Raw genomic sequence first — 24,768 nt, forward strand, 5'->3', positions numbered from 1 at the left:
TAGCCGATCTACAAGCTCACAATGCGTCGCAACGCGACGCATTGTGAGCTTGTAGATCGGCTATTTTCAATAGACTTTGTACACATTTTGAACTTGTGAAATGGGACATTCTGCAATATGAGTACTTTTACTTTTAGTACTTTAAGTACATTTTGATGCCGATACTTTTGCACTTTTACTCAAGTACATTTTCAATTCCGTACTTTTACTTGTAAAGGAGTAGTTATAAATTGCAGTATTGGTACTTTTACTTAAGTAAAACAATTGAGTACTTTTCCCACCACTGAAAACGACAGATTACTTTTACCTTTCAGTAAACTACTCGAGTCCACTTGGTGGAAGCATCCTGGTCGCTAAGCAACAGTCAACAGCTAGCCCTTTCGTGGGACGTTGTGTTGTGTTGTGTTGTGTTGTGTGTGAATCAGCTGTGGATGAATTGCAGACGCATTTCATTGAACTTCTAGCCTATACTATAGCGTGACAACAACAGACATCGAAATGAGTGCCAACTTCGACGCCATCAAGCCGCCCCTGCACGACGAAATAACAGAAATGCAGCGAAAGATCCAACTCCTCGGTGAGTTCTTTACTACAGTAGATTGCAGTCACAATTAATGTTGCACCGACATTGGTGACCTACCGAAATGTGTATAGATGCAGAGATCGCTGCTTCTCCGTCTCTAGGCTCTTCTTTAGTTTAATTTTTATAGTGAGAGTTTGTTTCTGTGTTTAGAGCTTAGAGTAAACCTACGTCACGGGTGGACGGGTTCAAATACATGTTATTTAGCCGCCGCTGCATCAAATTAACGTTAATGCTGAGAGATATAGAACGTCAAACACCAGTTAGCGACCTCTGCAGTCACCGTATTCGACGGAGTCACTAATTCCGCTGTAGCACCGAGGAGGACGCACGTTACAACTTTGCTGTGAAGAAAATAATATCCAATCTATAATAAGCTCACACAACGCCTAATAATAAGACTATGGGCTACTGTGTAAACGTGTCTGTAGCCTAATTACAATGCCCGATGCATCTGTACATTCTATAAGCCTTTTTACTTCCTTCATATGATGAGATTTCCTGTTTTGTTGTGGTATATTTGTATAGTCTCTAAATGTTCTGATGAATTGAAAATGGTGGACCCTGTTGTAAACAGTGTAATGCTTAATCATGTACGTGTCGTCCACAGTCTTTGTATTGACTTGTGCTTTTGTTTGAAATGTACCCATTCTTTGATGAATTGAACAATGTGGACCCTGTTGTAAACAAGTGTAATGCTTAATTGGGTCGTCCACTCACAGTTAACAGTCTTTGTATTGAGTTTGTGCTTGAAATGTATACTGTAATTCTACAAACTGTTAATACATATTTCAATCAATCAATCAAAAGAATAACATTTTCAATCAATCAATCAATCAAACAAATAAAATCAATAATGTTTTATAGTGTTTATGTCAAACATTGGATGTTGAATTTGAGCAGTGGGATTGATTGATTGATTGATTGATTGAAATGTGTATTCAGTACAGTATGTAGATTAGAATGGGTGGTCTACATTTCAACAAAAGTCAATACAAAAAGGATGAAACTAGGAAAAGCACAAATAAGATAAGACTAATAAAGACTTGTTTACATCAGGGTCCTCCATTTTCAATTCATCAGAACATTTAGAGACATACAAATAGACACTTCTATGTAGCTAAAGAACAGAACAGGAATTCATCATATAGGAAGCAAAAAGGGAAAAGATACATTATACAGTGAGGGGAAATGGGGGGGGGGGGGGGCACAAAATAGGAAAAGGAATAAGGAAAAGCACAAATAAGATAAGACTAATAAAGACTTGTTTACGTCAGGGTCCTCCATTTTCAATTCATCAAAACATTTAAAGACGTACAAATATACACTTCTATGAAATCATCATATAGCCTACAGTTAAAGTGAAAAGGGGGCGGGGGGCCTTTTTTTTTATAGATTTTCACATGAGCCAGTTTTGAAGCATGTTTCAGGGCTATGTGAAATCTGCATTACTTGATTTACAAGAACACATTTAGAGAGAACGTATAGAAGATTTTTCATTTAGATTAACGTTTGCCTGTTGCCTCTCCTATTATTAAACATCAATACTGCATGAAATTGTGAACAAAATCTTATCCGACGTCGACAACATATTCTTAAATTTTGGGTCAGCGATCGCGATGCTAAATCTCATCAAATGGTGGTCCGCACGTGGCTCAGATGCAGAATAGATAATAGATATGATGAAAAGGGTTTGAAAACCACTGCTTTAACCCATTCTGACCTGAGATCAGATTCATACGAGGTTTCCACTGGACACACACTGGTCTGATTAAGGGAGAGAGGAGTGCTTAACAACATAATATAACATAAGAAAGAACAAGATTCCTTTACAGGATCTCCTCACTGGTCAACAAAAACACCTTGAAGACCTTAAAAGGAGCCCTCGTACAAGGTTTCTTTGACTATGCATCCACCTCTTGGTACCACAGCACCTCAAAGGCCCTTAAAACAAGGCTCCAGACCTCCCAAAACAAACTGGTCAGGCTCCTACTTGGCCTCACCCCCTGAACCCACCTCACCCCTGCCCACTTTGACAGGCTGGGGGTTGACGACAGAGTACAGCATCTTGCAATGGGTCTGGTCCACAAGATTTGATACACCACCAAGATACCAATGTACCTGTCTAGATACTTCCTTAATGTAAACAAAGTCCACACTCACAACACCAGAGGGAGTGCAACAAACCATGTGAAACCCAGATTCGGCACAAACAAGGGACTAAATTATTTTCGCTACTATGCCACCAAAATGTGGAACGCCCTACCAACAGTCATTAAGACATGTGAATCCCTTGACTCCTTCAAAACCGCTCTCAAAGGGCACCTACGGACGGCTGCAATTCAAAACTGGCCCCCGTAAAATCTGAATCCCCCACCCCCCCACCCCCTTTTTCCCCCTCACTGTATATGTTTCTTTTCCCTTTTTACCTCCTTTATGATGAATTCCTGTTCTTTGACTATATAGAAGTGTCTATTTGTACGTCTCTAAATGTTTTGATGAATTGAACAAGGTGGACCCTGTTGTAAACAAGTGTAATGCTTAAAGGAGAATTCCATACTAAAAGGCTTTCTTACCTTTCTTTGTAGTTGTTACGTCCCCACCAAAGAGGTCCAGGTGTTATTTTGTGCAAAAGCTCCTTATTGGCTATTTCCCCTACTATAAGCCCTAAATGAATTGCATTGAATTGAATGGGAATTGAATGGGGCTATGGGGTGTTGTGCTAATTCGCTTATTTCCATCGCTCAAAATTATAATTTCTTTGTATATATCCTCTCTTCATAATGTAAATAATATCCCAATTAGCCGCACACTTTACCACTTCTTTCGAGGAAATAAGCGAACTAGCATAACACCCCATAGCCCCATTCAATTCCCATTCAAAGCAATGCAATTCATTGAGGGCTTATGGTAGGGAAAATAACCAATAAGGAGTTTTTGCACAAAAAAACACCTGGACCTCTTTGGTGGGGACATAACGACTACAAAGAAAGGTAAGAAAGATAAGAAAGCATTCTAGCATGGAATTCTCCTTTAATTGGGTTGTCCACTCACAGTTAACAGTCTCTGTATTGAGTTTGTGCTTGAAATGTACTGTAATTCTGCAAACTGTTAATACATATTTCAATCAATCAATCAATCAACTCCTTTACGCATGCAGAGGGAGAGAGGAGTGCTTTCTACGAGACCTCCCAGAGATCCATGAAGACCAACAAACAGGACGTCCTGCAGCTCAGACAGGACAACAAGAGGCTGTACCGCAGGCTGGCCGACGCTCACGCTGTAAGTACGTTTTACCTTACTGTAGGCTGGCCGACGCTCACGCTGTAAGTACGTTTTACCTTACTGTAGGCTGGCTGACGCTCACGCTGTAAGTACGTTTTACCTTACTGTAGGCTGGCCGACGCTCACGCTGTAAGTACGTTTTACCTTACTGTAGGCTGGCTGACGCTCACGCTGTAAGTACGTTTTACCTTACTGTAGGCTGGCCGACGCTCACGCTGTAAGTACGTTTTACCTTACTGTAGGCTGGCCGACGCTCACGCTGTAAGTACGTTTTACCTTACTGTAGGCTGGCTGACGCTCACGCTGTAAGTACGTTTTACCTTACTGTAGGCTGGCTGACGCTCACGCTGTAAGTACGTTTTACCTTACTGTAGGCTGGCCGACGCTCACGCTGTAAGTACGTTTTACCTTACTGTAGGCTGGCTGACGCTCACGCTGTAAGTACGTTTTACCTTACTGTAGGCTGGCTGACGCTCACGCTGTAAGTACGTTTTACCTTACTGTAGGCTGGCCAACGCTCACGCTGTAAGTACGTTTTACCTTACTGTAGGCTGGCCGACGCTCACGCTGTAAGTACGTTTTACCTTACTGTAGGCTGGCCGACGCTCACGCTGTAAGTACGTTTTACCTTACTGTAGGCTGGCTGACGCTCACGCTGTAAGTACGTTTTACCTTACTGTAGGCTGGCTGACGCTCACGCTGTAAGTACGTTTTACCTTACTGTAGGCTGGCCGACGCTCACGCTGTAAGTACGTTTTACCTTACTGTAGGCTGGCTGACGCTCACGCTGTAAGTACGTTTTACCTTACTGTAGGCTGGCTGACGCTCACGCTGTAAGTACGTTTTACCTTACTGTAGGCTGGCCAACGCTCACGCTGTAAGTACGTTTTACCTTACTGTAGGCTGGCCGACGCTCACGCTGTAAGTACGTTTTACCTTACTGTAGGCTGGCTGACGCTCACGCTGTAAGTACGTTTTACCTTACTGTAGGCTGGCTGACGCTCACGCTGTAAGTACGTTTTACCTTACTGTAGGCTGGCTGACGCTCACGCTGTAAGTACGTTTTACCTTACTGTAGGCTGGCCGACGCTCACGCTGTAAGTACGTTTTACCTTACTGTAGGCTGGCCGACGCTCACGCTGTAAGTACGTTTTACCTTACTGTAGGCTGGCTGACGCTCACGCTGTAAGTACGTTTTACCTTACTGTAGGCTGGCCGACGCTCACGCTGTAAGTACATTTTACCTTACTGTAGACTGGCTGATGCTCACGCTGTAAGTACGTTTTACCTTACTGTAGGCTGGCTGACGCTCACGCTGTAAGTACGTTTTACCTTACTGTAGGCTGGCCGACGCTCACGCTGTAAGTACGTTTTACCTTACTGTAGGCTGGCTGACGCTCACGCTGTAAGTACGTTTTACCTTACTGTAGGCTGGCTGACGCTCACGCTGTAAGTACGTTTTACCTTACTGTAGGCTGGCTGACGCTCACGCTGTAAGTACGTTTTACCTTACTGTAGGCTGGCTGACGCTCACGCTGTAAGTACGTTTTACCTTACTGTAGGCTGGCCGACGCTCACGCTGTAAGTACGTTTTACCTTACTGTAGGCTGGCTGACGCTCACACTGTAAGTACGTTTTACCTTACTGTAGGCTGGCCGACGCTCACGCTGTAAGTACGTTTTACCTTACTGTAGGCTGGCTGACGCTCACGCTGTAAGTACGTTTTACCTTACTGTAGGCTGGCCGACGCTCACGCTGTAAGTACGTTTTACCTTACTGTAGGCTGGCTGACGCTCACGCTGTAAGTACGTTTTACCTTACTGTAGGCTGGCTGACGCTCACGCTGTAAGTACGTTTTACCTTACTGTAGGCTGGCCGACGCTCACGCTGTAAGTACGTTTTACCTTACTGTAGGCTGGCTGACGCTCACGCTGTAAGTACGTTTTACCTTACTGTAGGCTGGCTGACGCTCACGCTGTAAGTAGGTTTTACCTTACTGTAGGCTGGCCGACGCTCACGCTGTAAGTACGTTTTACCTTACTGTAGGCTGGCCGACGCTCACGCTGTAAGTACGTTTTACCTTACTGTAGGCTGGCTGACGCTCACGCTGTAAGTACGTTTTACCTTACTGTAGGCTGGCCGACGCTCACGCTGTAAGTACGTTTTACCTTACCGTAGGCTGGCCGACGCTCACGCTGTAAGTACGTTTTATCTTACTGTAGGCTGGCTGACGCTCACGCTGTAAGTACGTTTTATCTTACTGTAGGCTGGCTGACGCTCACGCTGTAAGTACGTTTTATCTTACTGTAGGCTGGCTGACGCTCACGCTGTAAGTACGTTTTACCTTACTGTAGGCTGGCTGACGCTCACGCTGTAAGTACGTTTTACCTTACTGTAGGCTGGCCGACGCTCACGCTGTAAGTACGTTTTACCTTACTGTAGGCTGGCCGACGCTCACGCTGTAAGTACGTTTTACCTTACTGTAGGCTGGCTGACGCTCACGCTGTAAGTAGGTTTTACCTTACTGTAGGCTGGCCGACGCTCACGCTGTAAGTACGTTTTACCTTACTGTAGGCTGGCTGACGCTCACGCTGTAAGTACGTTTTATCTTACTGTAGGCTGGCTGACGCTCACGCTGTAAGTACGTTTTACCTTACTGTAGGCTGGCTGACGCTCACGCTGTAAGTACGTTTTACCTTACTGTAGGCTGGCTGACGCTCACGCTGTAAGTACATTTTACCGTATAGGCTGGCAGTTTTCAGAAAAACCTGTTTCTTTGTTTTGGAACCAGATTCCAAAACTATTTCATGTCAAGGATCTCCAGATCTCTATGTATTTGGCCGCAGACCCCAATCACAAAATATGTTATTCTAGGGAACCCTCCCCCCCCTTCAGAAGCAAAGATATTCATTTAAAATGTTCGCCGAGAAAGAATATATATTCAAAGATTTGCACAACTTTTCAAAAAGATCTACAAGCTTTCAACAACTAAAGTTTAACATAATGGTTAAAGTAGTTAAAACCTAAATACTCGGGGCGCCTGATGGAGGGGAAAGGCTCTGGTCGGAATAACGTGTTCCTTCCACGCGCTACGTCCGGCCGGGGAAACTCTACCCTGTCAGGTGTAAAGGAGCAGCTTGGACTCCTCATGCATAGAAGGAGGCATGAGGTCAGTCCTCTGCCCCCCCAGGTTGGCAGAGGAAGTGTAGCGCCCAGGATTACATTAGATAATTGACACTGAGTGAAACATTGGGTTACAAAATCGTGGGATAAAAATTTGAGCAAAAAAGAAAAAAAATCGAAATACCGAATCGAGCAACTTAAAAACTGTCTGTGGCCATTTTATCACAATATGATATCTATTTGAACTAAAACATGTCAGTATTCAATCAATCTATTCTATAGTACTGTATGTGTCATTCCGTGTGCGTGTGTGCGTGTGTGCGTGTGTTGCAGTTAATGGCACGACCGTAAGGACTTCTCTGTATCTCTTCCATTTAGGGTGATGAGCAGGTGATTAAAGAGGCCTTTCAGAGCCGCGGATCGGAGAAGGCTGCGTATCGCAACATGTCAGGGAAGGTAAGAGAGAGATTAACCCATTCTGACCTGAGATCAGATTCATACGAGGTTTCCGCCGGACACACACTGGTCTGATTAAGGCTGCCTATCTCAAGTTCTCAACATGTCAGGGAAGGTGAGAGGACGGCCCCACTGACATGGCCGTGATCAGTATGCACTGTCAAACCTTCAACACTCAGTTACAATTACAAATTCAGCAGACGCTCCTAATCCAGAGCGACTCACAGCATTTAAGCAAAAACAACACATGGTGGTAATACATCAAAGGAAAGGAAAGGTACTATGTTTACCCAGGGTAACTGGACTAAGCATCAGATACTTGTTTACAGCCAGGCCCTGCTCATAGAACATTTCATGGTAGTGGTTCAATGCCTTGTCCAAGGGCACTTCAGCGGTGGTCATTTTTAACCTGATTCGAACTGACGACCTTCCGGTATCAAGACCGCTCCGCAATCCGTTCGGCCACCGCTGCCAATCAAATACAATACAATCTGTACAATGAAACTAGACACTATAGAATGCTTAATTAAATACGTTATAGCCTTTGAATGCGCCTACAAGGTCGTTGAGGCTATAGGGTGCTATGGAGTCTGAAGAGGTGAGTTTTCAAACTACGGTGGAAGATTGGGAGTGAATCTGCAGTTCTGATTGCAATTACACATCCATTGAAGCCATTATAAGACCTGAGGGCGACTCTGTACAAATGTCTTCTAAATCCTCACAGTTTTCTGGAGAAAAAGAATCGTGTTGCTACATCAGTACATGGTGCTCAAACTTTTTCATGTCAGTGACCCCCAGAATTATATGTAGGCTATATTTGGTAAAACCCTCCATCTGAAAATAAATATGTTGTTCGAGAGACCCCCTGGAAGCAAAGTAAAACAATGTTTGCTTTAAAAAATAAATAAATTAAAAGATTTGCACAAATAAGGTTTTTTTTCTCCAAAAAGTGTTTAAAAGTGGTTAAAATCTAAAATTACACAGATGCTTTCTCGCTTTTAATTGGTTATTTCAATAGTGTTTTTTTTTTTTTTGGCTGTGCATCAAAGCTTCTCGAAGAATAGATTTTGCAAAGGGAAATCATAATTATTATGCGTGCCATTTTTTATTTATTTCAACAGCAATGGAATCCCATACTGTATGTACAGTAGGCTGTGATGTGGAATTCCTTCAGGGCAGCCTTAACCCATTTTGGCCTGACGTCGAAATTTAAAAAATGTATTTTTTAAAATGTCATTTCTTCTGAAAAACCTCATGTTTCTGTATCAGTGGTGCTCAATATTTCATGTCAAGGACCCCCAAAAAATATATGAAATTGGCCGCTGACCCCCATCTGAAAATGTGTTGTTCCAGGGACCCCACCTCCCAGAAGGAAAGATTTGAGTTAAAAAACGTTCGCTCTGAAAGAGTATATATTCAAAGCTTTGCACCACATGTTCATGATTTTTCAAAAATAGCAGACCTACAAGCTCATAGCGCGCCACTCGGTGGCGCGCTATGAGCTTGTAGATCTGCTATTTTTCAATAGCCACAACGTAATGCTAACACCAAAAGGGGTTCCCGCCCAAAATGGGTTAAAATACTGACAATAACAGTTACGTATTGATGTTATTAAATGTAGGATGAAGATGAAACGATGATGCCAAAGAATGGCTTTTCTTTTCCTCTCTCTTTGCTGTTATTGTTGTTCCGCTCTGTTTAACCCATTTAGGCCTGACGTTGAAATAAAAAAATTGTAAATAAATGGTAAAATGGTGCATTTATATAGCGCCTTTATCCAAGGCGCTTTACATAGATTGTGCATTATACATTCACCCATTCACACACACATTCATACACCGATTGCGGCGGAAGCCATGCAAGGTATACCAACCAGCAATTTGGGGTTCAGTGTCTTTGCCCAAGGACACTTCGACATGTAGCTAGGAGGAGGAGCCGGGATTCGAACCGCCGACCCATGGATCATTGGACGACCTGCTCTACCTCTTGAGCCACAGTCGCCCAATATGGTGGTTCTCAATATTTCATGTCAAGGACCCCATGTAATTATATGCCGAGCCCCATCTGAAAATATGTTGTTCCAGGTAGGGACCCTCGAGAAGCAAAGATTTGAGTTAAAAACTGAAACTCTATATATATATATATATTCAAAGATTTGAGGCACATTTTCACGACTTTTTCAAAAAAATAGCAGACCTACAAGTTCATAGCGTGGCACTCGGTGCCGCGCTATGAACTTGTAGATCTGCTGTTTTTCAATAGCTAAAGTATATAACATTAATGCTTCAAACACCAAAAGGAGGTCCCTTCCCGCCCAGAATGGGTTAAATCCCTGTTTAGAGTGCAGAGTGTACAGTCATTAAAACATGCGTGTTTTAACATCCATAGTCGGGTTAAAACTAATTGAATGGAGGTCGCACGGCTTCTCTGCGTGCAAAAAGGTTATTTATCAATATATACACTGACATGTTTTGGCAAAATGCCTATGATGAATATTACACCTTGTAAGCGGTTGGTGTTGGGGAGAAGTGTGCACTCTTCATGAATTTTTCTACAATTATATTTAACCGATTAAAATCTGTGTCATTTTAGATTTTAGCTACAGTATATATCATTTTTAGAATAGTGGTTCTCAAAAATAACAGATATACAAGCTCACAGCGCGTCACTTTGTGCCGCACTACAAGCTTGTAGATCTGCTAATTTCTTTTTGAGATTTTTCTTTTCTTCTCTTTCTCTTCTCTTCAAGATTTTCAGATGGGGGTCCGCGCCTATGCAGCAGGCTCCAGGCAGGGCTACTCTGCTACAGTGGTTAAAATCAGGCACCAGGCAGGGCTACTCTGCTACAGCGGTTAAAATCAGGCACCAGGCAGGGCTACTCCACTACAGCGGCTAAAATCAGGCACCAGGCAGGGCTACTACACAAAAAACATGCAGTAATCCTGGTCTCTAAACTGCCTCCCCCTGGCCAGCCGGGGCGCCTGATGGAGGGGAAAGGAACTGGTTGGAATAACGTGTTCCTTCCACGCGCTACGTCCAACCAGGGAAACTCCCCCCTGTCAGGTGTAAAGGAGCAACTTGGACACTCAGGCATGAAGGAAGCATGAGTTCAAGTCCGTTGCTCTCCCCTTGTCCCCCCTATATGGGGACTAGGTTGGTGGAGGGTGTGTAGAGCCCAGGATCACATTAGATGATTGACACAGGGGTGAAAAATGGGTTACAAAATCGTGGGATAAAAAATAATAATAAAAAAAGGCAGGGCTACTCCACTACAGCGGTTAAAATCAGGCACCAGGCAGGGCTACTCCACTACAGCGGTTAAAATCAGGCACCAGGCAGGGCTACTCCGCTACAGTGGTTAAAATCAGGCACCAGGCAGGGCTACTCCGCTATACCGCGGTGCACCTCTCTCACTTCTCTTTGTCTTTCCGTCTCCCGCCTCATCTCTCTCTCTCCAAGATGGCCGCCACGGCGCTGGAGCGCGAGGTTCTGACCAAGAGGAAGCGGCTGGACGCCATGAGGCACGGCACGCTCACGCTGCGCCGGCGCCTGGACGAGCTCGCCGCGCAGTACCAGAGGATGAAGGCGGGGGGCGGCAAGGAGGCGCGGTCTGCCGACGTCCGCGTGCGCAACAGACAGGAGGATGCTAGGGTAAACGCTGCGCCGCGGAGACCAGAGAGCTCTCAAACATAATCATAACTAGAACTGCACTCTGTCGAGTGCATACTTGCTTGTTGCACACTAGTAGGCCATACATGGCCAACTAGTGCGCAAGCAGAGCGCGCAAGTCCTTTCGACCGCTGTAAACTGTCAAATCTCAGTATCTCTGTGAAGGAACGTTTGAAATGATTAATGTTTAGATGTAACTATTTGCTACCTACTTTATACATATAAACATCTAGTATTATTAAGTATGATTCAAGTTTCTATCTATATAAGAAATACTGTTTTATCGTTGTAGATATATTCTGGATCCCTTTTTAGTTTTTCTAGTCATACACATACACACCACGTACTCTGGTCCCAGCAGATCAGGCACAATTAGCTATTTTATTTTTTACTGATTATGTATATAGTATACGTATGACTAGCTCTAAATGATGACGTAAGAAATATATATAGTATATATATAGTATATAGGCATATACTATATACGTATACATATATACTCTATACTGTATAAAGTGTGTAGTTGTAAGTTGATTAGCGGTATACTGTGGTTACTTTGCGCCAAAAACCGTGACAGCTGTTCCGCCATTTGAGGCTTACGCAGAAAAACATCAAATCTGTGCCTGTGTTGCTGGACCAATGATGACGAAATGACCATATTTCTTACGTCATCATTTAGAGCTAGTCATACACATACACACCACGTACTCTGGTCCCAGCAGATCAGGGACAATTTGCTATTTTATTTTTTACTGATTATGTATATAGTATACGTATGACTAGCTCTAAATGATGACGTAAGAAATATATATAGTATATATATAGTATATAGGCATATACTATATATGTATACATATATACTCTATACTCTATACTGTATAAAGTGTGTAGTTGTAAGTTGATTAGCGGTATACTGTGGTTACTTTGCGCCAAAAACCGTGACAGCTGTTCCGCCATTTGAGGCTTACGCAGAAAAACATCAAATCTGTGCCTGTGTTGCTGGACCAATGATGACGAAATGACCATATTTCTTACGTCATCATTTAGAGCTAGTCATACACATACACACCACGTACTCTGGTCCCAGCAGATCAGGCACAATTTGCTATTTTATTTTTTACTGATTATGTATATAGTATACGTATGACTTGATAGTATTTTAGACAGACTTATAGCTCGTTACGTAGACAGCATTAGAATTTCATTTTATGTAGTCATAGCACTTTATAGTACACATGTATATTGTATAATATATAGTAGTATAGAAGGAATAGTTGACATAGATATACTCCACTGTTACGTTCTTAGTTTATACACTTAGTTTATACGATTCATGATAACTACTTTTTATGTGATGTATTCCCATGCTTTTGTTTTTGCTTAAATGTAAGTCGCTCTGGATCAAGAGCGTCTGATAAATGCCTAAATTGTAAATTGTAAAAGTGTGTGTGTGTGTGTGTGTGTGTGTGTGTGTGTGTGTGTGTGTGTGTGTGTGTGTGTGTGTGTGTGTGTGTGTGTGTGTGTGTGTGTGTGTGTGTGTGTGTGTGTGTGTGTGTGTGTGTGTGTGTGTGTGTGTGTGTGTGCGTGCGTGTGCGTGTGCGTGCGTGCGGTCTCCAGAAACTGCGCGTGCTGGAGAACAACTTGGAGAAGACCCAGTTGAAGTGCCAGGAGGCCGAACGCATCGCCAGAGGATATTTCACCATCAAAAACCACCTGCAGGTGAAATGACGACACGTCTGTCGTTAGAAAGTCTTTGAGGAAACTGCCCATAGATCCGAAGTCCCGTTAGTCCAAACATGCACTGCTCCCGTGCTTGCGGTTAGGTTTAGGTTTGCTCCCGTGCTTGCGGTTAGGTTTAGGTTTGCTCCCGTGCTTGCGGTTAGGTTTAGGTTTGCTCCCCTGCTTGCGGTTAGGTTTAGGTTTGCTCCCGTGCTTGCGGTTAGGTTTAGGTTTGCTCCCGTGCTTGCGGTTAGGTTTAGGTTTGCTCCCCTGCTTGCGGTTAGGTTTAGGTCTGCTCCCGTGCTTGCGGTTAGGTTTAGGTTAGGGTTAGAGATAGGGATAGTAATTTCGGAACAATGAACCTTCTGACTAATGACACGGCACCGTATTTGAAGTGGTTTAAATGACACCTTCCATAAACTTCAATTCCATAAAGCCTCAATCTGTGATTTCTTCATGGTCAGCTGTAGGTAGAACAGCAGCAACGTAAGGTTTAGATTGATAATAATTACCGATGGGAGACTAACCGGCAAACACATCGGCATCGGCCGATTTGAGTTGTTTTTAGATTAATCGGCATCGGTTTGATTAATCAACCAGACTCTGTCTGTCTTTACAGATAAACAGGCCCAAAGTAACAGCGTGAACAGATCTACAAGCTCACACTATTAAATATAAAGCTATTTGAGTTCAATCTGAACTAAGCCTGCAGTGCCTATGAAATTGCAGTGCCTAAGCCTGCAGTGCACCCTGTTACATGTATTTTTCAGAATGGACAACATTATTATAATTATCGGTTATCGGCCATTGCAGCAATTAATTATATCTGATATCCATATCGGCCAAAATGTCTCATCCCTAATAATAATACCTAAACATTATACATAATTATATAGCAGTGGTTTTCAACCTTTTTCATGTCAAGAGCTATTCGTCTTTAGGCATTTGTCCACATTTCCATGCTGTATTGATGTTGGTGTTGGTACCATTAGGAGAGATAACAGACAGACGTTGATCAAAATGATCTATTCTTCAGCATTCTCTCTAATTGTGTAGCCTTCTTGTAAATTAAGTAATGCAGATTTTTAACAATAATTTAACTCTTGAGAGCGTAAAATGAAACCAAATGGAGGTTTCATTTTACGCTCTCAAGAGTTAAATATCTAGAAGGCTCCATTCGGCTACCAACTCTCCATCATTTAGCATCTTGCAAACCACTGATATATTGTATTATATATTCTTCTTCCTGGACGTCAGGAGGAGAGTTTGGGCTACCAGGCCCAGCTGGACGGTCTAGAGGAGGACATCCTGAGACACGGAGAGGAGCTCAGCAAACTGCAGCTGATGAGCACCGACGCCCAGCTGTCCAAAGAGGCCGCCAAGGTACGCACGCACGCACGCACACACGCACACGCACGCACACACGCACACGCACGCATATATGAACCTTTATTGAGAAAGGATATCCCCTTGAGATGCATCATCTCGTTTTCGAGGGGGTCCAGCAACATACAGCAAATACAGAGCGATACAATACAAGTACATTCATACATCAAGGACAAAACAAACAACAAACAAAGCTCTCCCAAAACTAGCCGCTCCCATCCCACCTATATTTCCCGCAACATTGTATCAATAAGTCAATATAGTAATGATACAAGTATACAAGATGATGAACATACACCGGAACAACAACAGGCCGAGCATCATGACAGACATTAACAACATTGTCAATACATCATGACCAAGTACAAACATGCACTTGAAAATAGTAGATAGTAAATAGTAGATTTGCCGCATGATGTAAGGAAAGAGAGAACATTCAGAACAATCAGAGGCATTTAGAAACAGGAGCATGGTGTTTGGAGATGAATAATGATAGAAACATATTGAAGGAGTTAATGGATCTGAGGGAACTGGGGGAGATTGTTCCAGTCGACAGGAGCTTTACATTTAAAAGCACGCACGCACACACGCACGCACGCTCACTGTAGGTCGCCACGGTGCACGTCCACTCACACACATTGTCACATCCTTATACTGTATAAAAGCCACTGGTTCCCAAACTGTTTCATTGTCAAGGACCTCCAAATTACCCCGCGGACCGCCTTTTGAAAAGACATGCCAGGGACCCCCCCCCCCATAAGAAGAAGATGTTTTTACGGCTCTGGCGGTGATTCTCAACCCGTTTAACCCATTCTGACCTGAGATCAGATTCATACGAGGTTTCCACCGTACACACACTGGTCTGATGATTAACCCATTCTGACCTGAGATCAGATTCTAAAAATGTCAAGTCGTTCTTCGATTTTTCAAAAATAGCAGACCTACAAGCTCGTAGCGCGACACTCGGTGGCGCGCTATGCGCTATGAGCTTGTAGATACGAGTCATCACTAAGGCAACACAATACCTTACGAGTCATCACTAAGGCAACACAAAACACAAAACTAAACAAAATGCTCAGTGTTCTAACTTAGTTGAAGTCAACAATTACATATAGCAGGAACCAGTTGACACAAACACATTTTAAATGTCATCATCACTCATGAGGACAGTGAGGAGTGAATCACTTGTTCATAATTGCCACATTAATCATAACCCATTCTGAACGTGGAACCCATTTTGGTGTTAGCATCATGTTATACTTTAGCTATTGAAAAATAGCAGATCTACAAGCTCAGCTCAGCTTGTAGGTCTGCTATTTTTGAAAAATCGAAGAACGACTGACATTTCTTTAATCTGATCTCAGGTCAGAATGGGTTCGTCAGACCAGTGTGTGTCCGGTGGAAACCTCGTATGAATCTGATCTCAGGTCAGAATGGGTTAAAGTGTGTAATGGGCCCTACAGTGGCCAATACACAGTGGAAACTGACAACACACACACACACACACACACACACACACACACACACACACACACACACACACACACACACACACACACACACACACACACACACACACACACACACACACACACACACACACACACACCAACGTAACGTAGGCTACTGCCATCTGTAAAAGTGTAATGACACTGTCGGGCAGAATCCTCTCATCTCCATATTATGACGTTTTGTGTTCTTTGGTAAATTATGAGCATAATTATACTGCGCCACTGCGCCACTGCGCCACTGCGCCACTGTGCCACTGTGCCACTGCGCCACTGTGCCACTGTGCCACTGCGCCACTGCGCCACTGCGCCACTGTGCCACTGTGCCACTGCGCCACTGCGCCACTGCGCCACTGTGCCACTGTGCCACTGTGCCACTGCGCCACTGCGCCACTGTGCCACTGTGCCACTGCGCCACTGTGCCACTGCGCCACTGTGCCACTGTGCCACTGTGCCACTGTGCCACTGCGCCACTGTGCCACTGCGCCACGCAAAAGTATCACAATTAGCAGATCCACGAGCTCTAAGCAACGCATTTCGAGCTTTTAGATCTGATACTTGTTTTGATGCTTTTGAATCCCGAAAAGTAACAGCTTTGGACATAGACTGATATTTTACTGATATCTAAATGCATCACATGCAGGGAAATGGTTCCTGATGTGTGAAGGCCTTCCCAGGAAACTCTGAAGAACATTTTGCTGTGAACCAGTGTTGTGTTTTTGGCAGCAAATTTCTATTTTAGTTTTAGTCATATAGTCTTTGGACTGAAACTACATTTAGTTTTAGTCACATTTTAGTCACCTGGAAATGTCTTAGTGTTAGTCTAGTTTTAGTCGACTAAATGTCATAAGATTTTAGTCGACTAAATCTACAGTTGATTTAGTCGACTAAAATGTGTTTTGGTGGGCCTTGATGCCATCGTAATGAGTGTTTTTACACTTCGTTGTGATCTTGTAGATCGGCTATTTTCAGCATGCAACCAAGTGTAAAATGACTTATACTAGATCTCTTGTCCACTAGTCCCTTACTAACATTTTAGTCTAGTTTTTATTTGTTGACGAAAAAAAGCATTTAGTTTTCTTCAGTGGAAAAGGTAGTCGACGAACATTTTTCGTCTTAGTTTTAGTCGACGAAAACAACACTGCTGTGAACACCAACACATTACACTCTCCTCTCTCTCTCTCTCTCTCCCTCCCTCCCTCCCTCTCCCTCCCCCTCTCTCCCTCCCTCTCCCTCCCTCCCTCCCTCCCTCCCTCCCTCCCTCCCTCCCTCCCTCTCTCCCTCCAGACAGAGTTACAGCAGCTGGAGGAGTCTCTCTCCAAGGAGCGTCGGGAGAGAGAGCGCGTCATGGCCCTCTACAGGAAGCAGGTGGAGGAGCGCCGGGCTCAGACGGAGAAGGCCGACAGAAGGGTGAGTTGTACCACGTATACCTACGCCAAACAGGAACTATAATGCAAATGAACATGAATGGCTGTGGCTGCATATCAGTGGGGAGTGTGTGTCTGAGTATATCATGGACCTTTGACACATGGGGTTGCCATTCAAAAAGGGTGAAATCCCCCCAAAAGCTGGAGAAAATCAGGAGAAATGGAGGCGCAGGAGAAATTGCCAATTAAAAGGAGTGTTGGCATGGTACTGTAGTATGAATACACACAGGAAACAAGACAGCAAATCAAGATAGGCTAGGCAAAGCAAAGTTACTATGTTTACCCAGGGTAACTCAAGGTAGCTCAAGAACTTGTTTACAGCCAGGCCCTGCTCATAGAACATTTCATGGTAGGGGTTCAATGCCTTGCTCAAGGGCACTTCAGCGGTGGTCATTTTAACGTCATTTTGACATACTATTGGTCCGACTGTCATTAGACCGACATCCTACCCCAAACTCTAACCGCACATGGGAGGCAATTAACGCATGTTTTATAGCTATGTACTATGTTCCTGTTCTTTTAGATGTTTTTAATGGTGTGTTGTTTCTTTTGCTTTTATTCACTGCTGTAGCACTTTGAGATTCTTGCAAATGTAAAGTTATAAATAAAATCCATTATTATTATGTCGGACCAACGCATGTCGGACCTTTGGCGTGTCGGATCTGTGTCGTGTGTGCACCCCCCCAAATGGACCCGTATAAGAGAGTCCATTCTTCTGTGACATTTGCACTCTCAAATGGATAACTGAACATACAAAGAGGTATAGGAGCGCCCCCCGATGGTGGGGAGGTGCTGACCGCGGGAGATACAACAGCTCGTAGTCACGATGCCAACGAAATGCCTTCTCCAGGGTGTGTAAAATGGATAACTGGATAATGGATAATATTCTGCCTCTGGGGGTGGCATCGGTACTTAAGAACCCATTGTCGAACACACCTGTCCCCCTCAGTCATCCCACTGTCCTTGGTGTGGTGTCCCTCAGACCCATGAGAGAGCAGCCATGTATTTAGACTGTCCGACTCCTCGGTGTCCCCTTTAGGCCCAGCGGGCGGCCATCATCCCAGCAGACGACCCGGGCGGAGACGAGGCCCAGCGCAGCACCACCCGTCTGATCCACGAGGAGGAGAAGACCATCTCCACCTTCGAGGACGCCTTCCAGCGCATCAAGGAGGCCACCGGGGTCACCGACGTGCAGGTTTGACCCACGGCAAATCTAGATTTTGTTTTTTTTATTGACATAGTCTTTTGAATAACATTACCTCCCGTTTTTGTCATACTTCATAGTCATCTGCAGATGTTTTAGTGTTAGTCTAGTAATGGCCGAAATGAATTAACCCATTCTGACCGGGCACCCCTTTTGGTGTCAGCATCATGTTATGCTTTAGCTATTGAAAAATAGCAGACGTACAAGCTCATATCGCGCCACCGAGTGGCGCGATATGAGCTTGTAGGTCTGCTATTTTTGAAAAATCGAAGAACGACTGACATTTTTAGAATCTGATCTCAGGTCAGAATGGGTTCATCAGACCAGTGTGTGTCCCAGTGGAAACCTCGTATGAATCTGATCTCAGGTCAGAATGGGTTAATAAAGCGTGGATCAAAAAAAACAAAAGATCAGATCACGTGATCGGAAATCGGGGTTGATCACATCCTTTTTCTAATGATCGGAATTGGAGCGGGAGCAAAAAAACGTGATCGGGACATCCCTATAGTATCAATATTATATCCATATCATGATATTAGACTGGATATTGTCTGTGATTTTGGATGTTTTATTATGGCATAAACGACGTGTTCTATAAAAAATATAAATATCGGATCGGGGAAAAAATCAGTATCGGCAGATACTCAGAATCAAATGATCGGAATCGGATCGGGAGCAACAAAAAAACCTGATCGGGACATCCTTACGGAAAGGGAACGCTTCCAAGGCTAGTATACTGTATGTAGGGCATTCATTTACAAAAAGTTAAAACATGGAGACAGGAGGAGGCTTCTGCCTGACAGCAACGGAACATAAATATGTGTGTGTGTGTGTGTGTGTGTGTGTGTGTGTGTGTGTGTGTGTGTGTGTGTGTGTGTGTGTGTGTGTGTGTGTGTGTGTGTGTGTGTGTGTGTGTGTGTGCGTGTGCGTGTGCGTGTGTGTGTGTGTGTGTGTGCGTGTGCGTGTGTGGTGTGTGTGTGGTGTGTGTGTGCGTATGTGTGTGTGTGTGTGTGTGCGTATGCGTGTGCGTGTGCAGGAGATCGTGGAGCGCTTCGTGTCCCAGGGGGAGAGCCAGAGGCACCTGGAGACGATGAAGCTGGACAACGAGACCACGCTGCTGAGGCTGAAGGAGGAGCAGCAGGGTCTGGACCAACAGTTCCAGGACATCAAGTACTCGGGGGAGGCCAAGCTGTCCAGGTCAGAACCCACGTCAGACGGACGCCATGTTGGCGCCATGCAGGCGTCACCACCATGTTTATCAAAGCTGACGCATGTCTGCTGCTGCTGCTGCTTATAGAGCAGGGGTGGGCAACTGGCGGCCCGGGGGCCACATGCGGCCCCCACCTTCACTTAATGTGGCCCTCAGGTTAATGTCAGAATAGCCTCGGTACCAGGCTTTCATTTTTGTTGGTGCAAAAATGTAAAGCCTGGAGGAACGCATTGGCCGCTCTGGTCTAAACGTGGGAGTCAACCCTTCCGGGTGGGCGTCGCTCCAAATGATGTGACGTAGCGCTGCACTAGGGGGGAGAGGAGGGGCCGGGGGTGACGGACAGATCGATGAGATCCAATCAGGGCGTGCGCAAATCTGAGCCGCGACCCGCCCCTCTAGACCAGAAACCTAACACGTTAGCTCAGGCTAATGTCAGAATACTGATATAATATTGATTCCAGCTGTTTACAATTCCACAACATGCAAAACATGACCTGCTTCAATTACTTCAGTCAAAATTAGTAGCTCAATGCTTCAACACACGTATAATTAAAGGCATTTGAAATTACATAAAAATGTTAATTTTCAGGATTCCAATTCGAATATAGCAAAAATATATAAAACAAAAACAAAATTGCTACGACAGTAATATATGGCCCTAGGGAGTGAGTGTGGAAATATAGTGGTCCTCTCCATCGTCAAAGTTGCCCAACCCTGTTATAGAGCGTCACAGTCCCGCCCCCTTTCAGAACAACGAGTGGCCCAGGAAATGAATCCCAATGCATTTTCCTCATAGACATTTCAAAACGTATTTATTTAAAGACCTTTTAAGCGTCGTACAAAGCCAACTATTTTGGACCAAACAAATAATTACAAAGAAGAAAAACAACAAAAAAAACGTCTTGTAACCTGCCGTTTTCTTCTTCTTTCTAATTATTTGTTCAGCCCGAAAATTTTTGTTTGTTGTCATGATTTGTCACGACAAGAGTTGTCTTTGTCCGCGGCGTAAACGTCTTTAAATAAATACTTTAAGAAAAGTCTATGAGGAAAATTAACGGGGATTTATTTTCCAGGTCTCTCGAGGGGACGGGACTGCGACGCTCTAAAGGCTGGGTTAAAACTTAAAGAGCGAAGCCATCGCCATCTCCAACATTACATCTATAGTCAGGGCTGCACACAACTTCTTTGGTCTAGTACTCAGAGGAGCACCTGGAGGAGTTACTTGGTGCTCCTAAAATGCGGCGACCCGTCTCGCCGGATGGATAAAAGAGGGATGCATAACTTATAGCAAAACGATATTTGGATAAGTGGGGACTGGGGAGTCAATGGAGAGTATTGCAACTCTAGATTCATCCCATTATACAAAAAAAAGATCTAGAGTTGTAAATTGCAGCTATAGGTCCATTTGTATTCCAGCCCTATAGTATATGCATATTCTAATACAAACTTCTCAATACTTCATAAGGAGCAGTGTTGTTTTTGGCAGCAGATTTCTATTTTAGTTTATACAGTCTTTGGAATGAAACTTCATTTAGTTTTAGTCACATTTTAGTCACCTGGAATGTCTTAGTGTTAGTCTAGTTTTAGTCGACTAAATGTCATAAGATTTTAGTCGACTAAATCTACAGGTGATTTAGTCGACCAAAATGTATTTTGGCGGGTCTTGATGCCCTCGTAATGAGTGTTTTTACACTTGCTGAAAATAGCCGATCGCGTTGCGACGCGTTGTGAGCTTGTAGATCAGCTATTTTCAGCATGCAACCAAGTGTAAAATGACTAATACTGGATCTCTTGTCCACTAGTCCCTTCCTAACATTTTAGTCTAGTTTTTATTTGTCGGTATGTCTGTATATTTAGTCTTAGTTTTAGTCATCGTAGCTTAGTTTTCATTTAGTTTCCATTTAGTTTTGTCAGTGAAAAAAGGTAGTCGACGAACATTTTTCGTCACTGCTAAGGATAATGTGAGCATCAAAGCAATATTTAGATACTTTTTTCTTATTCTCTGAACAGAGACCAACAGGCGCTGGAGGAGTGTGAGTACAACCTGCGCCTGGCGGAGAGGAGGCGTGACGGGGCCAGAGAGCGTCTGGACGCGCTGATCAAGACCCTCGCCACGGTGCACGCAGGCGTGGAACACCTGGCAGACAAGCTGCAACACATCACACTGGTACAACGCACACACGCACACACGCACACGCACGCACACGCACACAAACACACACACACACACACTGGTACAACACACACGCACACACTAGTACAACACACACACACTGGTACAACACACACACACACACACACACACACACACACACACACACACACACTATAGAGCGTCGCAGTCCCTCCCCCTTTCAGAACAACGAGTGGCCCAGGAATTGAATCCCAATGCATTTTTCCCCATAGGCATTTCTTATCTAAATATATATTTTTATCCCACGATTTTGTAACCCATTTTTCACCCCTGTGTCAATCATCTAATGTGATCCTGGGCTCTACACACCCTCCGCCAACCTAGTCCCCATATATGGGGGACAAGGGGAGAGCAACGGACTTGAACTCATGCTTCCTTCATGCCTGAGTGTCCAAGTTGCTCCTTTACACCTGACAGGGGGGAGTTTCCCTGGTTGGACGTAGCGCGTGGAAGGAACACGTTATTCCAACCAGTTCCTTTCCCCTCCCATCAGGCGCCCCGACTGGCCAGGGGGAGGCAGTTTATAGTGACCTGGATTACTGCATGTTTTTTGTGAGGGTACCTACCCATAGGCATTTCTTTTTTATTTTATTTAAAGACCTTTTAAGCGTGTCGTACGAAGCCAACTCTTGTCGTGACAAATCATGACAACAAACACAAATTTTCGGGCCAAACAAAGAATTAGAAAGTAGGAAAAAAACGTCAGGTTACAACACTTTTTGTTGTCGTTTTGAAATGTCTATGGTAAAAATGCATTGGGAATCATTTCCTGGGCCTGGCGTCGTCATGAAAAGGGGCGGGACTGCGACGCTCTATAGAGCAAATAGTGTTGTCTCCTGCCTTTATTTTCTTCTTTCTAATGATTTGATCGGCCCAAAAATATTGTGTTCATTGTCATGATTTGTCACGATCCGAGTTGGCTTTGTCCACGGCGTAACCGTCTTTAAATAAATACTTTAAGAAAAGCCTATGAGGAGAAATGCATTGCGATTCATTTCCTGGGCCACTCGTCGTTCTGAAAGGGGGAGGGATTGCGACGCTCTATAGACCAAGACTAAACCTAAATTAAAATGTATTCAAAAGTTTACATAACAAATTGCTGTCAAACTGGTCTCTCTCTCTCTCTCTCTCTCTCTCTCTCTCTCCAGGAGGAAGGGGAGGAGCCTCCGCCCGCCCACACCTCTGCGGACCAATCGGAGCAGGACGTGGTTCATCTGCTGCTGGCGCAGTGCGAGCGCAAGCTAGCGCGCCTGCAGGGGGCGCTGCAGGGCCGGAACCTGGCCGACGTGCTGAAGGACATGAAAGACGAGGAGGTGAGACCCCGAGACCAAAGAAACAAGAACACCTTATTCTGACCGGTTCCTTTCCCCTCCATCAGGCGCCCCGGCTGGCCAGGGGGAGGCAGTATAGAGACCAGTTCCTTTCCCCTCCATCAGGCGCCCCGGCTGGCCAGGGGGAGGCAGTATAGAGACCAGTTCCTTTCCCCTCCATCAGGCGCCCCGGCTGGCCAGGGGGAGGCAGTATAGAGACCAGTTCCTTTCCCCTCCATCAGGCGCCCCGGCTGGCCAGGGGGAGGCAGTATAGAGACCAGTTCCTTTCCCCTCCATCAGGCGCCCCGGCTGGCCAGGGGGAGGCAGTTTAGAGACCAGTTCCTTTCCCCTCCATCAGGCGCCCCGGCTGGCCAGGGGGAGGCAGTATAGAGACCAGTTCCTTTCCCCTCCATCAGGCGCCCCGGCTGGCCAGGGGGAGGCAGTATAGAGACCAGTTCCTTTCCCCTCCATCAGGCGCCCCGGCTGGCCAGGGGGAGGCAGTTTAGAGACCAGTTCCTTTCCCCTCCATCAGGCGCCCCGGCTGGCCAGGGGGAGGCAGTTTAGAGACCAGTTCCTTTCCCCTCCATCAGGCGCCCCGGCTGGCCAGGGGGAGGCAGTTTAGAGACCAGTTCCTTTCCCCTCCATCAGGCGCCCCGGCTGGCCAGGGGGAGGCAGTTTAGAGACCAGTTCCTTTCCCCTCCATCAGGCCCCCCGGCCGGTTCCTTTCCCCTCCATCAGACCCCTGGCCGGTTCCTTTCACGTGTGTGTGTGTGTGTGTGTGTGTGTGTGTGTGTGTGGGGGGGGGGGTGTTATTATGAGTCAGCAGATGCTGAGCTAGTGCATGTCTGAAATGATTAGGATGACTCAGCATACCAGCGTGACATGGTCCTTCCTGGCTGATACACACTTGTCAGGCATTTGGTTCCATTAGTGTCGCTGATGCCTCGCGGTGAGTTAATGTGAATCGATGCCAAGTGGTTCCCACGGGGAAGACACACACCTGAGGCAATAATAATGGGACATGATATTTCTAGTGTTCTGTCGAATAAATTGACCGATCCGTTCCATCGTCAGGTTGTGTGACACCAGTTGAAGTCTAGATACAGTATATAGGCTCCTTACGCTATGCCTGGGGATTCTTTTATGTATTTGACAACCACACATTGCAAGATAACTACAAGACAATTATACAAAGATATATGATTTTCTTTTGTGTGTGCATGCGTGTGTGTGTGTGTGTGTGTGTGTGTGTGTGTGTGTGTGTGTGTGTGTGTGTGTGTGTGTGTGTGTGTGTGTGTGTGCGTGCGTGTGCGTGTGCGTGCTTTCAGTTCCATGTCCGGATGGAGAGGAAGCTGCCAGATTACAACACTCGCATCAAGCTACCAGACGACGAAGAGCCGGATGCTCTGGATGGTGGTGAGTTTGGAGACTCGGGGGTTAAAGATAAAAGATGCCTAGATATGACCTAAACCGGCATGGTGTCTACCGCGGCATATCAATACTAGATATGACCTAAACCAGCATGGTGTCTACCGTGGCATATCAAAAACACGTTTAAGCAGCTTTCTGCTTCTATACGGCCCGACGGCTTGGAATAAACTCCCATTATAAATTACACCTATAAGCCTCTGTATACAGTAGTAGAGCTAGCTTTAAAGCACATGCTAAAGATCGACTTCTTCACACTTAGTTGAGTT

General features: G+C 44.9%; 2 protein-coding genes across 2 annotated transcripts in view; one reads left to right on the forward strand and one right to left on the reverse strand.

Moving 5' to 3' along the window:
• Positions 1 to 521, reverse strand: part of zswim5 (zinc finger, SWIM-type containing 5) — a gene marked incomplete at its 5' end in the record, with an annotated part of 28,714 nt that extends 28,193 nt beyond the window's left edge. Inside the window, one exon of the mRNA XM_083781938.1 lies at positions 511 to 521. Within this exon, the coding sequence (XP_083638064.1) occupies positions 511 to 521 (11 nt within the window). The remainder of the gene's footprint in view (positions 1 to 510) is intronic.
• Positions 522 to 537: 16 nt separating this feature from the next.
• Positions 538 to 24,540, forward strand: odad3 (outer dynein arm docking complex subunit 3; the record flags this gene model as incomplete). Its single annotated transcript, XM_083781939.1, has 12 exons — positions 538 to 577; positions 3,741 to 3,862; positions 7,367 to 7,444; positions 10,904 to 11,095; positions 12,731 to 12,832; positions 14,090 to 14,215; positions 17,014 to 17,136; positions 18,193 to 18,348; positions 19,394 to 19,554; positions 21,578 to 21,734; positions 22,910 to 23,074; positions 24,400 to 24,540. Exons 1-12 carry the CDS (start codon positions 553 to 555, stop codon positions 24,538 to 24,540), a joined length of 1,548 nt encoding a protein of 515 aa, XP_083638065.1. The 5' UTR covers positions 538 to 552.
• Between the last annotated feature and the right edge of the window lie 228 nt (positions 24,541 to 24,768).

This window comes from Protomyctophum parallelum (assembly GCF_964188405.1).
Source record: "Protomyctophum parallelum genome assembly, chromosome: 14".
NCBI lineage: Eukaryota > Metazoa > Chordata > Actinopteri > Myctophiformes > Myctophidae > Protomyctophum > Protomyctophum parallelum.